Source organism: Furipterus horrens, unplaced genomic scaffold (assembly GCF_987537825.1).
Source record: "Furipterus horrens unplaced genomic scaffold, mFurHor1.1.pri manual_scaffold_1, whole genome shotgun sequence".
In the NCBI taxonomy this organism is placed as follows: Eukaryota; Metazoa; Chordata; class Mammalia; order Chiroptera; family Furipteridae; genus Furipterus; species Furipterus horrens.
This window is the reverse complement of record NW_028327171.1, coordinates 6875303-6890689: the sequence shown is the minus strand read 5'-3', so window position 1 is coordinate 6890689 and position 15387 is coordinate 6875303. Positions and strand designations below refer to the sequence as shown.

At 39.9% G+C, this 15387-nt stretch overlaps 1 protein-coding gene across 1 annotated transcript in view; it reads left to right on the top strand.

Annotated features, from left to right (window-relative positions):
- Window positions 1–15387, top strand: part of DSCAM (DS cell adhesion molecule) — a 425587-nt gene that overhangs the window by 212146 nt on the left and 198054 nt on the right. The window contains exons 7-8 of the mRNA XM_090271008.1: window positions 4986–5282; window positions 6027–6302. Coding sequence (XP_090127134.1) covers window positions 4986–5282; window positions 6027–6302 — 573 coding nt within the window. The remainder of the gene's footprint in view (window positions 1–4985; window positions 5283–6026; window positions 6303–15387) is intronic.

The following is a 15387-nucleotide window of genomic DNA, read 5'->3' as shown; positions in this document are numbered from 1 at the left end:
TCACAGAGTGACAGCAAGAAAGATTTCAAAGACACTCCAGTTTCACTGGGAAATTAATGCCTTCTTTCATCTCCAAAAAAGCCTGTCACTTGAATAAAAAAAAGAGGTAGAAGAGCACAGTGGGCATACTCATGGATTTATTTGCTGCATGTCAGTTTCCATTGAGGACAAGAAGCTTCCATTTATTTTTTATCTTCTGAGAGATGACAGTGCTAATGCAGCAAAGGAGAGCAGAAATGGAACTACAAACGCATATCTAGTATCTGCCTTAAAACAGTGTATCTAACTAGTATCCTCAGATATAGCCTCTTATTGTTACCAATGAAATACGATGGCTTAACATAAATGTAAACCCTCACAATACTCTGAACCAAGCATGGCCATTGATATAATGCAGAATCGGAGAGTATTTCCTACGAGGCCAAAGCAACTGGAATGGAAGTCTAACAAAATGAATCCAATATTTATACCATCAAGATAAAACCAAAATAACTGGAAAACTGAAGAACAGAAAAAAAAAAAAAAAGAATGAGGAAAGATCCTTTTAATTGAAATAATAGAATACCATATATCAGACTAAGGAACCTGGGAGAAGGTAAAATTGGGAAGAGCAAAACTCTATGCAGGCACTGAAGAGACAGCCAAAGGTAGACAGAAAGGATTTGGCCCTTAAGCGAAGAGGGAAAGATTAGGTGATATCTACAATGATACCACATTTCCTCTGAAGATATTCTCCAGTCCCTGTGAGGTGGTGACCAGAACACAGGAAGGAAAGCAGAAAAGTACAGTCTTATGGGATGAAGGTGGGGAAGGACAGCAGTCTGAGCTGTTAAATCACCTGCAAATTGAGAGAGGTGAGTGGAGATTCTAAGAAGGAAGAAATAACAGTCGTGTTATTTCAATATGAATATAAAGATCCTTGAGAAACTTGGTTGATACTTGAACTGAAAATAATTGAAGGAGAATCCAAGTATACAATAAAAATAACTAGATATCCAAAACAAACAAACCAAGAAAAAATAGGATACTGCGACCAGAGGTCAAAAGACAAACCGGGAATAGTAACAGACCCTGAACGGATCCAGGTATAAGAATTAGAAGACAAGGACTTCAAAGCTATTTAAAATATGTTCAATAACTTAAAGGAAAATTTTGGCATAATGAATGGACGTACAGGAAAGACCAGAAGAGAAATAGAAATTATTAAATGGAACAAATATAAATGAAAACAATTTACTGTGTTGTCTTTAATGGAAGATTGCAGAAGGAAGAAGAATGGACTAGTGAACTTGAAGACAAAGTATAATAAATTACCTAATCTGAAGCATAGAGAGAAAGAGGGCTCTAAACGTCATTAGCAGAACCTCAGTGACATGTGGGATATTAAACAGATGCCCTGATATACATATAGAGGTCCAGAAAAAAATAGGACTCAGGGAATGAGGAAGAAAAATATTTGAAGAAATAATGTCCATCATTTGCAGAAAACTGGTATAAAAAGAAATAACATTATAGAGCCAAGAAACTCAGCAAACCCCAAGAAGGATAAATACAAAGAAAATCACATGCAGGCACATCAGAGTCAAGTTGCTGAAAATCAAAGATACGTAGATTATCTAGTTCTAAGGGAGGAAAATTACTATGTAAAGGGAGATATTGATACAAATGGTGGGTAACTTCTTACCAAATACTTTGGAGGATAGAAGAAAATGGAACAATATCTTTAAATGGTGAAAAAGATTTTTAAAAAACTGCCAACTTAGACTTCTATCTTTTTTCAATAAATAAAAGCTCAAAGAATGTGATGCCAAAAACCCTGCATATTAAGAAATAGTAAATGACCTCATTCTGGGTAAAGGAAATGACCTAAAATAGAAACTCAGATCTATAGGAATAAAAAGCATAAGAAATGATAACTATTTTTGTAAGCATTTAGCAAAACAGTTTTTTCTCTTTCAATGTCCTTAAACAACAGCTGGCAAATTATAAAAGTACAACACTGTATTATATAGTTTATAACACAAAGAGATATAATAACTCAAAGGACAGAATATAAATGAAATGATTTGAAATTATTTGTTGCAATGTTCTTATATTTCACATGATGAACTAAGATTTTAACTTTTAGGTGTGTTAAAATTATGTGTACATATACTAATGTAGATAAAATATAGATAAAATACATACAACTATGGACCAGTAGAAAATATTTTACTCACACACACACACATTTATATGTAATATATACTATATATACATCTGAAACATATTGTTTATAATTTAGGTAAGATATCTGACAAATATATTTTACCATTATAAAATATTAGACATACAGATGTACAAATAAACTTGTACTGACTTACGTGTGTGTGTGTGTGTATAGTTGTATTCAGTATACATAAAGAACTCCTACAGATTAATAACAAAGGCAAACAAGCTAACATAAAAACACACCAAAAATCTGAGCAGACATTTCACAAGAGGAAACACAGAAATGGCTGATAAGCACATGAAAACAGCATCGCTTCCATATGGTATTTGCCAAAAATGCACAGCCTGCATCGAATCATGAAGCAATAATAGCAAACAAACTGAGTTTGATCAACTGGGTACAAAGTAACCAGGTTCAACAATGTCAAAGTGAAGAAACACAGAAGATACCAAAAAATGTTCCAGATTAAAAGACAGTAAAGAGATAGGATAAATAATTGTTAAGTATGACACTGGTTGGAAAGGAAAAAAATAGCTAGAAGGGACCTCATTGGTCAACTGGCAGGTCTTCAGTATGGACCATCCATGAGATTCTAGTGCTGGTCCGAAGTTACATGTCCTAATTTTGCTAAGCGCACTGTAGTTGTGACAGATAGTGTATATGCCTCCAGAAAGATCACACACCCTATGGCTACATAGTTCTGAAGCTCAAGAATGGGCAGAACTGATACATGGTAATATAAATCAGAACAGTGTTTGTGCAGGGTAGGTGGAGACCCAACAACATTGGGGGTGACAGAAAAGTGTTATACCTTTCTTGTTTGGGTGGTTACAGGTGTACCTATTTAATAAAACTCATTCTGTTTGTACACTTAAGATCTGTACATTTCACTGTATGTAAACTTTATCTACAAAAAGTAGTACCAACTTTTTAAAACAGATTTTAGAAGACGAGTTTTCAGTGCTTAGGGTAACAAGTAGTGCAAAGACATCTACAGCTAGACGCATCTTTAAAATAAAACATTGAATTTTAAGGTCAGATAAGATAATGCCAGCATTCCCAAGGACTGGTTATGTACAGAGAGTAAAAGCATGATGGCATTAACGTCTCCAGAGCGTGGGGACGCAGGGTCTGCCGTGTGATACAAGCTCTTCTTTCTTCACCTTTGACAGTGGAGGTAGGATGTCTGCCATCCAAGGACACAGAAAGATGCCATGTGTGTATGACTCCACCTGGGAGAAACATACTCGAGGGCCTTCTCCAACCACCCACAACATGAGTCGGAAGGAAGAAACTGGGAGTCATGAGCTTGCAGATGAAAAGATGGCCGAGAGCTGTAGGGAAGCCCCCCAGTCCTGCCCCCCCCCCCCAGTGAGAACCCCACACAGCCACACGGCCAGCCCAGCGGGCCCCAGAGATAAGCTACAAGCTTTGGGGGATGAGTACCTCTTGCTTCTGGGGTTTGGGGAGGTGCTCGCCATTCTTTTCCTGTGATGGAATTTCAAGCTAGCTTTGGTGTTGTTTCCCACGTTTGTCTTGCTTATATTTTTAACAATTAATATATATAACTTTTAAAATAAAAATTAAAAAACTAAAAAATAAGATCTGTTAATTATCATCTTTCATTATGGATAAACCCTGAAAATGAATACAATTAAAAATAATTTCCTCCTGTATGGGTTATTACCAAACTCAGAAATCCTGTTTCATGTGATCACAGTTATGTCAAAATGACCCACTTTACACCCAGGGGAAAAAAAAGTGTCGCCATGTTAATGTATGTGCCTGAGGCTGGTAACTTTTTATTCTTTTCACTCATACATTTCTCTTTAATATGTATGTACTTCCTCTTTTTTTTTTTCATGGAGAACCATATTTTAAAAAAAGAAACATGCATTTGTGATGACTACCATACAATGTGAGGGAAATAATCCTTATCTGTGACAGAAAACTAGAGGAATATGAAAATGTGGTCTTTGTTGAAAACATGGGACATTCCCATGGAAACTTCCCTCAGCTTAGGCGCCTAGTTTGTCTGGAACAGTGTCAGGCTGTGCCTGTTCTAGCGTAATCGTTCGTAATACCCATTTCATTCACGATAGTGTCCCAGCCTGGGCGATAAATTACATGGCCACCTCACTGAAGATACTTATAGAAGTATTTAGTACAGTACATGCCAAGGGGGTCAAACTTTAGTTTCTATCCACTCATGGAAATTTACGTGCACTTATCATTTGTCATTAAAATAGAAGATATTTCTTACAAGAAAAGGAAGATGAGATCATCAGTTTCTCTCCATCTCTCTGTGTCTCTCTTATCCCCCTCTCTCTTTCTCTTTCCTTTAATCCTCTAAAGAATTCCTGGTGAGCAATCCCTAATTAACTAAGGAGAAGCAGAAGGCTGAAGGGGTGGATTTGGGGGTACGGATTTCCTCTGTGCTTAACACTGCGGGTGGGGACACCCGGTTTTGAATCGTAGACTTCTTGGGAGCTGACATTGTTAAACATGACTATCTGGGTCTGTATCACCATTCTTCTTATTATGAAAATAAGGAAATATATAAGTGATTGATGAAAGCTTACTAATGCTGTGTTGCCCTATTTTGAAAATGAAATCTAGTTCCGATGGAAATTTAGCTTTATCCATAAAAACGGGAGTTTTTTGCAGTGTTAATAATGACTACATCTCCCTCCCAATCATTAAATAAACGGGATCTGGACGTTGTTTCGATATCTGTATGCGCCACTTGCTTCCGTACTTTGTCTTCCTGCAGATGGAACTCCCAAAATTATTTCTGCCTTTAGTGAAAAAGTGGTGAGTCCGGCAGAGCCGGTTTCCCTCATGTGCAACGTGAAGGGCACCCCGTTGCCCACCATCACGTGGACCCTGGACGACGACCCGATTCTCAAGGGCGGCAGCCACCGCATCAGCCAGATGATCACGTCGGAGGGAAACGTGGTGAGCTACCTGAACATCTCCAGCTCTCAGGTCCGCGACGGGGGCGTCTACCGCTGCACCGCCAACAACTCGGCCGGCGTCGTCCTGTACCAGGCTCGAATAAACGTAAGAGGTGCTTGTCAAATCAGCTCCTCAAAAAACACACATAACTCATGCGAGTGCAAACGAAGGTTTCTGCATGCATGCACCGAGCCGAGTGTGGGAATGCCGAAACGGGGGAGCAGTCTCTCCCCGTCTCCTCTTCCTCCCTTCCTGCTCAGGAATGGCCCTGATGGGGACAATGTCGGAAGTGGCACTTCGGTGTCTTTAGTCAGCTTGTTCTGCAGTTTCACTCTTCGATGGGTCCTCTTGATCGATCCTTTCCCAGTTTATGCTCTGCATGCTCTTTCCTCCCTACTCTCCTGTCCTACGACATTCATGGTAAACCTTCATGGACATGGTATTTAACTTACATTCATAGTGCGACGTGGCATAACCTCCATCTTCATAACTAGAGAGAGAGTTCAACCTTTGAGTCGCCACCAGCGTTCTCAAGAAAAGAGCATGCTTGTTCGGTGCAGGTGAATTACTGTTGATTGGTGAAACTGCCCTCTGTCATATGATTCAAAACATTTTCGTAGAAATAGTCGACAATTAAGGTATTGAACAAAATTCATTCGGTTCATTTGAAACTAATGACACCAAAAAGAAATGAAGCCATCTTAGGGAAAAATGCCAAATGCAGAAAAAATGTAATTGAAAAACTTGTCCTTACATGAAAACAAGCTACATTTTTAACCCAAGAAAGAGTGTACCCATTTCTGCACATAGAAGGTACCCTTAAATCATTTTCAAGAGTTTCTTTGTGTCTCTCCAGGGCCTGCAAGCATCCGACCAATGAAAAATATCACAGCAATAGCGGGACGCGACACATACATTCACTGCCGTGTGATTGGCTACCCATACTACTCCATCAAGTGGTATAAGAACTCTAATCTGCTTCCTTTTAACCACCGCCAAGTGGCATTCGAGAACAATGGGACTCTGAAACTCTCGGATGTGCAGAAGGAAGTCGACGAGGGGGAGTATACATGCAACGTGCTGGTTCAGCCGCAGCTCTCCACCAGCCAGAGCGTCCACGTGACAGTCAAAGGTAAGGCTGGTCCCCTCCGTGTCCCTCCTCAGCTCACCACTCCTTAGCTCAGCGGTTTCCACAGTTAGGAGTGGGATAGTCTAAGAACCTGCATGTTTAAAAAGACATTTACATTCCTAAGGTCTAAACGCTGAGGACTGATAGGTTACGTTAGATGTTCCGTTTTCTCTACTACTGCGTCTTCACCAGACCTGTGGTCTTTACAGCTTTCCTTTCATGTGAGCATCTGGTTTGGTGGTCCTGGGGGTACTTGTACTTAATATTATGCTAGGGAAAAAGAAACACATCATTGGCTTGGTAATCCAGTGGTCTGACAGATAACTTTAAAACATCTTCCTTTTCCTAAAAACTCGCAAAAGTGAGTTCTTTTAGAATCCAGCTGGAAGAGAGAAGGCTTCAAGTAAACTACTCATCTCTAGGAACTGAGCAAGTCAAAACAATATATAGGAATGACGTGATTAAAGGACCCACAGAAAATATGCCTGACTTTTAAATTATTCTTTACATTGTGACATGGATCAGCATGGAATCTACCCTTCGGGATAAACTTTGGAGATCATACAACTCACTTCCAGTCTCCTTGTTAGTAAAGACGATGAAATGACAGGACTCAGGACCCAAGCTTTGTAGTGGCAGATGCACAGGGGACACTGTTTGTTCCATTCCCGAATTCAGTTTCCTCAGCAGAACATAAAATGAAAATTTCCAATTATGTGAACAATCTACATGAAGTAGGTCATGAAAATAGCTCTAATATATTATGAAAAAAATTAAAAAATTTGTGGAAGCAGCCTCCTGCCCAGCGAAGCTGACGGAGCAGTCCGTGTTATCTCCCTTGGTGCCAATAATTTTCTCCCAGTGTCTGGTTACAGGTTTATCATGGTCTTCCCTGACCTTCTTTTCACACAAACCCTGTTAGTTACCTTTTCAGGAACGCCTATAAGTACACAACACAATATGTAATTTATTATGTATTACATGTTATATAGTAAGAATTACCTGGCTGCTGTGGCTCAGTGGATTGAGCCTCGGCCTGCGAACCAAGTGTCACTGGTTCGATTCCCAGTCAGGGCACATGACTAGGTTGCATGTCAGGTCCCCAGTTGGGGGCACGAGTAAGAGGCAGCCACACAGTGATGTTTCTATCCCTCTCTTTCTCCTTTCCACTCTCTCTAAAAATAAATAAACAAATAAACAAAACAAACAAATAAATTATTTTTAAAAAAGAATTACATTAAAAAAAAGAATTCTGTATTATATGTTAAATATACCTGCACATAAATAATTTTGAATCTTTTATTTTAATAATTACATATCTTATGAATTTTCTCAAATCATTAGAAATTTTTGGTAAACCAGAGTGTTCAGAGCTGCATAAAAGTTTATTCTGTGGTTGTATTTGTTTCTTCAACCATCATTATGGAATATCAACTACTCTGTTCCAAGCATCACTCTAGGCACTGAGAAGAACAATAATGAAGAAAGTTGGCAAGGTCTATTTGTCTTTTGGAGTTCTGCTTGTAATCAGGAGAGAAAAACAATAACCAGATAAAACAAGCGAATAAACCATTAAAAACTTTATAGTATTCAATACTATTTGTAGAGAATTAAACCATGGCAGTATCTTGAAGGTTAGCTGCAATGAGAATTAGAAGCCATATCAATGAATTTTTGGTACTCTTATCTTAAAAATTGGTCTATCATGTCCTTTGAATGAATGTTTCACCCACATATGGTTTTGTAACATGATACATTGATCATTTGAAAGTTATTGGTTCGCTGAGTTCTACAGACCTTCCAAATGTTGACACAAGTCATTATATAATATCAGAACTTCATCACAATCTCATCAGAAACGGCTTCAACTATTGGGAAGCTGTCAAGCTCATGGTGGCAGATACAGGTTTTCCAAAATTCTGTTTTTTAATTGAAAGTGTGAATTTTATTATTTGCAACAAACCAGACCAATTATAATCATAGGAGCAACAAACTCATTTTTTTCTTTTACAGAAAAATGCCTACCAATTATACAAGCCTAAATAATTATAGTTTTTTTTTAAATCCTCACCCGAGGATATGTTTATTGATTTTAGAAAGACAGAAAGCGGGTGGGAGGAGAGAGAGACAGAGACAGAGACATCCATCAGTTGCCTCCCATAGGCTCGGCAACCAGGAATCAAAACTACAATCTAGTGCTCTGACCGGGGATTGAACCCACAACCTTTTTTGGTGTATGGAATGATGTTCCAACCTACTGAGACCCCTGGCCAGGACATGAATAACCTGGTTTTCAGATAGCCATTTAAAAAAAAAAACAGATGGAATTTCATGAAAAAGAAAAATGGCTAGTTGGGTTTGTAACTCAAACAAGTGCACCAGCACTTTGCTTTACGTCAATACTCTGACTCCAAATGTCCTTTGTGCGTTCTTCCTGTTTTGTTAACACCTACCAGAGAACATTATACATGACATGGCCTCAAGGGTCAAGATTTATTAAAATTATTTTTTTTCATGGCTTCATCAAATGTCCTTAAATAAAACTGGTTTAAAAAAATAATTGGGAGTGTGTGGTAGTAAGCAATGCATGACTACTCACACACACTGGTGTCACAACTGTGATCTGTGCTAAGGCCTCGGCAGTCTTACCCCCCATTACGTTTGCACATCTATATAAATGTGAACACAGTAAGAAAGGCAAATAATGTCTTAGTATTATTATGAGCATGGTCATCCTCTTGCAAACCCCTTATAGAGATCCCCAGGGTTCTGCAAACTCCATTTTGAAAATGCATATTCCAGCGTTAAATATTAGTTTATTTTTAATATTTAGCCATTATGAGTGATGCATCAAATGAACTTCTTTATGCATTGGCCTTTGTCCACTTTTAAGATTACTTCTTTCAGAAAAGTTTTCAGAGTGATGGCCATTGTTTAGACATTAATATTTCAATTTTTTAAGGACATGAACTCAGACCAAGGCCATTTGAATCATTAATTTGCATTCTTAAAATTTTCCAGGCAAACATAAATTGATGTATTCATCTTGATCCTTTTGATTTTAAGTGACAGAAACGAACTCAGGCTATCTTATGCCTCAAAGGAGAATTTATTGGCTCTTATGACCAATATGTCTATGATTTTAGGAAGTGATTTAATCAAATAGTTTTTGTTTTCAGGAGTGTGTTCTTTTAGGCATATGTTATACAGGATATACATTTGCAGCTCCTTTGCAAGGATGGCCAAATAAAGGATGAGATCATTTAGCGCAACCCTTCAGTAGAGTTACCTGGTGAGCAAGGGCTGGTGACTGGGACGGTCTGGGGATCCAGGGTTTGTGGCATTGAATGCAGTGGTCAGGGAAGGCTTCTCTGAGAAGGTGGGATTTGAGAAAGGATGTAAAGCAGTTTGCGATAGCTCAACATCGTCGGCAGCCGTCCGTCTCGAGAGACGATGGTGTAGCTTCTTAAGAGTCTATCTGCACCGCCGAGAATGGCTGTGCAGTCTGACTCGGGAGTGACACGGTATCTGTCTCCTCCCGTGTTGAATCGACATCTTGCGATGACGCTGGAGTGTCCTCTCCAGTGAAGCTGAAGCTACAGAGCCTGGGCAGGGTGATATGGAGGGTCTGCTGTTGCCCATGCAGCAGACGCCCCCTCTCTTCGCAGCTGAAGGGTCCAAGGGAAAGACGGAGTCAATACAGCTTGGCTTCAGGTGCGCCGCAGGAGTTGCCGGTGTTGACTACAACGTCAAACCGCCTTAGGGACTCCGGCTCCGGATTTTCTGTCGGGGTTTACTCCCTTAGCCTTTCCCCTGAAGAGGTATGCCGCAAGGCAGCGGAGGTTTTTTGGAGTCAGAGTTTTCCTTCTCTGATGTGCCCTGACTGGAAGATCGAACCAGCGACACTTAGCTCGCAGGCCGACGCTCAATCAACATATATCTGTGGAAAGAACATTTTAGGAAGAGGGAAAAGATTGAACGAAGTAGAATGTCCCTGGAAAGCTTGAGGAACCGCGGGGGGGGGGGGGGGGGCTAGTGCCACCGGCCCCGAGTGAGCAGGGGGATATTAATAGGGGGTGAGGCTAGAAGTAGCAGGGTCAGTACCAGGGCCTGGGTTAGAAGGACTTGAGCTTCTCCTCTGAGCAAGACGGATCTATTGGTTGGTTTTAAACAAGCCCCATGGCCTGACTTAGGTTTAAAATCATACTCTGACTCCTGGGCTGAGAATTACTCCAAAGGGTAAGAAGGGACAAGCAGGGTGGACCCCTTAGAAAGCTAATCCAGGTGAGAAGCAGGGAGACTTGGACCAGGGAGAGAGGAGTGGAGGTGACAAGGAGAGAACAGATCTTAAGCAGTTCTGAAGTATATTGATTCATCAGAAGTGCAGTGTTGCTACCCTCAAACATGGAGGGGGACGTCAGAATCCTTTCTTTCACTTCGATTTAATGAGCGATGTTATATTTAACACGTTTCAGAGCTTTTTTTTTCTCATCTTAGGTACCACATTGAACTTGAACAGTGACTAATTGAGTGTTCTAATTGCTCGGGACCATCACTGCCAGGAAGTTAATTGGCTGCTAGATGAAAATGTCACCTTCTATTTATATTTATATTAAACTTTATAGTTTACAAAACACCTTTGTATGTGTAACCTTAATTAATATTCACAGTGACTCTGTCATGTAGATCAAACATAATCAGAGAAACAGAATAAGAAGGAGCAGGAAACTTGTGCAAAGTCGCCCAAGAGCTATTTAAGACTCAAATACACATCTTTGGATTTCAGTTCAACTCCATAGGGTGTTTTTAGGAAAGTAATTTACATGGCAGTGGGAAGCCAAGGTTGAAGTGAGGAGAAATTGAGGCAAGGAACCCAGAAAGAAAAGAAAGATTTTTTGAAATAAAGAATTATTATTTTACGTACAGGCCTAAGGTATGGAGGGCCTAATTTGAGAGAAAGAGAGAGAGAATTAAATTAGAGAGATAAAAAGGAAGGAGTGGATTTGGTGAGTGAGGTGGGTTGGGTAAAAACCCAAGATGAGTCCCGAAGTTCTGGTCTGGATGATAGAGAGGCCGAGACAGGGACCCTGAAATATTAGTGGCTTGAGGAAGTCTCATGAAGGACATGGTTGGGTATAAAGTGTCTGTGGACCACCGTTCTGGATTCCGACCATGGGGACTTGGAAATACGATTTGGAGAGCTAAAAACTGGTAGAGAGAGATAGTTGCACCTAAGAGTGGGCGAGAAGAATCAAGCTTTCAGAATTCTATTGCATGGCTTTTTAAAATTAATATTTCCCATTAATGAGATGAAACGATGAAATGAAAACAATCATGAGCATTAGCTCTTCCGTGTTTGATTTCTATTTTATATTTGCAGCACTGTCCCATTCTAGTCTAAGACCAATTGTATAGCATGTCCTGCTTGGAACTGAAGGAAGAATTAGTTGTCGCTGATAGTATTTCCAGCTCTTGGGGTGGTGAACCTCTGTGTTCTGTAGCCTAAGAGAGACCAGGTTCTGCCCAACTGGACATAACTCTGCCTCACCTGCAGCGTTTTGTTCTGTGCTGCATCTTGTCTGCCTGTCGCCATGGCATGCTCACAGAGCGCCTGTGGGTGCCATTGGGGACATGAATGCAAGCGTACAGTGCTGCTGAGCAAAGGCCTGCTCTCCACCCGTCTCCACCGGGACGGCCAGGAACGCCTCCTTCCAACCACGTCATCCTTCAAAAGCTCCGACAGCTGATGCTGTTTGTCCCGAGCAGAGGCACAGCCCTGCGCGCAGACCCAACCTTGTCCCTGTCACCCACTCTCACTTTCTGACTCTTGTGCATTGGCTGTTCCAACCATCAACTTCCACCAGGTTGCAGACTCGGCTCTGTCCAGGACGAGCGTCCTCCTCTCTTCCTCTCTTTCCCTTTCTGCCTCTCTCCCTCTCTCTAGCTCCCGGAGGCATCTACAATGCTGTTGAAAGGAAACATAGCATTTCAAGGTCATTTTTCTCTTGTAGGTGCCTCATTAACACTGAGCAATGTTTCATGGAGGGTCCTGTTTGCAAGGGTGTTACGGGGCCATAAATTTTAGTCATTCACGAAATTTTTATCTTGATCTTCAACAGCTACTGAGGGAATGCATGGTTTCTGTTATGACTAATTGGGAGAAAATAGACCTAGTAGGGGACCATAAAGGCGATACATTATTTGGTGGCAATTTGTGGTTTCAATTGGGAAATTAAATTCTCTTTGTTAATTTAATATCCTGATGCGAAAAAAAAAGAAGGCTGATAAGGGCGGGGTCTTTTACTCTCCCTCCTTTTGAAACGACTGAAGAAGAACTCATGTTTAAATGTGCTCAGAGGGCCACCTTCCCTCTCCTGAGCTGAGGATCTGTGCTCTCAAGCATTCCCAGAAGAGAGGTTCTTCCCTTTTCACGGAGTCAGAACTGAGCTCCAGTCTCAGCCTGCATCCTCCCCTCCAGGCAGGTTTGTCCCGGAGCAAGAACGCCTGCGTGTGATTGTGTAATGCCTCTTTTATTCTAGAAAGTGAAGCTGGTACCTTTCTCCAGGGAAACGCTTTATTAATTTTCTTAGAAATAATATCTCCAATTGCCTTTCTCTAAGTTGTAGGTTTCCAGAGCTCGTTTGTTGTTTCTTAACTTTGTCTTTGATTGTCTGCATTTGGGATCTTTATTAAGAAGTCTCTGAGCTCATGAAAGATACGTTTCTACATGTTTTTCAATATTTACTCAATGTTTATATTCCCATGGTCCTCACGGAGGTCGTTAATCTACACTGAGGGTTGTAGATATAGTAGGCGTGGGTGTTCAATTTCTTCTTTCTCTAAATATTGGCTTAGTTTTCCGCATACCATTTATCGAATGATCAACACTTCCCACTTTTCTCCGTAAACCGAGATACCACGGTGGAGTGGTCAGAGACCATTTTAGCTCTGTGAATTGTACTGAAGCTTTCTCTGTGCAAGTTTCATTTTTAAAATAGTAGTTTTTCTTATGTTGCCGGGCATAATTTTCTATTGTGTTTGATTACATTTAATAATCATATCTTTCTAGAATTCCCTTCATTGACCCGTTATTAGACTGAGTGGTAACATTGCCTAATAGAATTGTTGATTTACCAATTTTCTGCTATAATCTCTGATTTTTTTTGGTCTTTAAATATGTATTATATGTTCAAAAAATTACTCCTCTTGCCCCCTTTGTTTCACATCTCCCTGGGAGATCTTTTCTCATTTCTTGAACGCTTGCTTTTCTGTGGCCTTAGTTTTATGATGTAGCTGGAATCCCACTGTTCATCCTCTTTGTGTGCATGACTTTTGATGCATTTTAACACATATGTTTGTTTTAATTAAGCTTGCGTCAAAAGTTATTTTAATCCTATATGAACAATTATTTTAGTAATTTTAGGTTTTACGTACATCAGTAGTTCATATTTTTCATTTACTCTCTCTTTCGTGTTCTGCTTCTTTACTCTGCACTGGATAGACTCACTCAAGTCCTGATAATTAGCTTTGTAATCAGATCTGTGGTGACTACGCCATAATCATAGCTCCATGCACATACATTTCCTTGTACTAACTATTCCGTTTAGTCAAAGAACTTGCTAGTTTATTCGAGAAAGAACCAGTTCGTCGGTACGTGTATTGATCTAGGCATGGGAACCAAATACTCTGGTTTCACATCCCTGAATTATTCAAGTTATCTACACGTGATACAAATACCTGGAAGATTTCACTCTGTACCTTCCATTTAAAGATATGGTACATGTCAGTGTTGAAAGCCATCTGGTCTCACTGAGACCGAGAGAATGAAGGAGACCTGGGCAGGGATGCACCGCTGACCTGGGAGACTAGAGAGCAGGTCTGTGGAGCTCATTCTGCAGATTTATGCTTCTGTGACTATTGAGTGGATGGAACACACAGAGGCAAATATTTTATTGGTCTATTTTCAGGCATTTAACAGTATTCCCCATCATTATACCACCCATTTGATGTCCTGAAATTTGTTAAAATAATTGACAAAGCCTGTTGAAATGTCATAACTACCTTTTAGTACCCATCTTCACTATAACCTATTTTATCATTTTGCTCAAAATGCAGCTATTTCAAGTCCGTTATGATTAATAACCAAGCTCCTAAAGAAGGATGACCTTTTCTAAGTCAAATTAATGGGAAATACTCCTCAACTAAATAACCTGCTGTTACTAACAATCCTTATTTTTAAAAAGCCAATGGAAAAAGGAGCCTAGTTTTAAAAAATGCATGACGGAAATTTGGTTGTCCCTGCCATTTAGCCTAGCCATCACCACCTGTGTTTGTGGTCACATGACTTTGCTTTCATCAGTAGTCCATATGAATGAACATAAAATAATCACAGCCCATCTAGATGAGTCGTTCTCCACCTGGGTTACTAAAACATGACCTATGTGTCATTTTCTTGATGCCATGATGATTCAAGTTGGTTTTCTTTAGCAGAGCTATGGGTTAGTTTGAGGTCATCCGAAAACTACTCAATTTTATTATCAGTTCACCAAGTCTTCTGTGTAAACATGTTATTTTCTTCAATTAGGGGAAATGTAGGCATTCTCCTCAGTCCGAGATGACTCTAATTGCTACATTCAGAGATTCTCAAGAATTCTAGAGTTGATCATTATTTTTAAATGTTAAAGAACTATCTATTCCAACATAATGTGATTATGGCTATAAAGCTCCTTCTATAAAAAACCTTGAAGAAACATCTCCTGTGACTAAGAACTAGAATCACCTCAAGAAACCGTGTGATTCCTTCCACTATATCCCACTGCAAGCATCTGGTCGACCTATTTTCTTGCAAGTTCTTTGGAAGAAGATAGTGAGAGCCATGCTCCTTAGAGTCAGTTTTAGTGCTTTTACATCCCCCAATTCCAAGCAACCTGTCTCTTCTCTTCTTTGTTTCTAACTTGTGTAATATCTTTTTAGCTATAAAAAATAACCGTTTGTTTCTCTTCCTTATAATTCTGCATCATGCCTTAAGGATTTTTTCCCCCAAAACGTTTCCATTATATTTTTTCTCATGAACTTAATGAGTGATTTT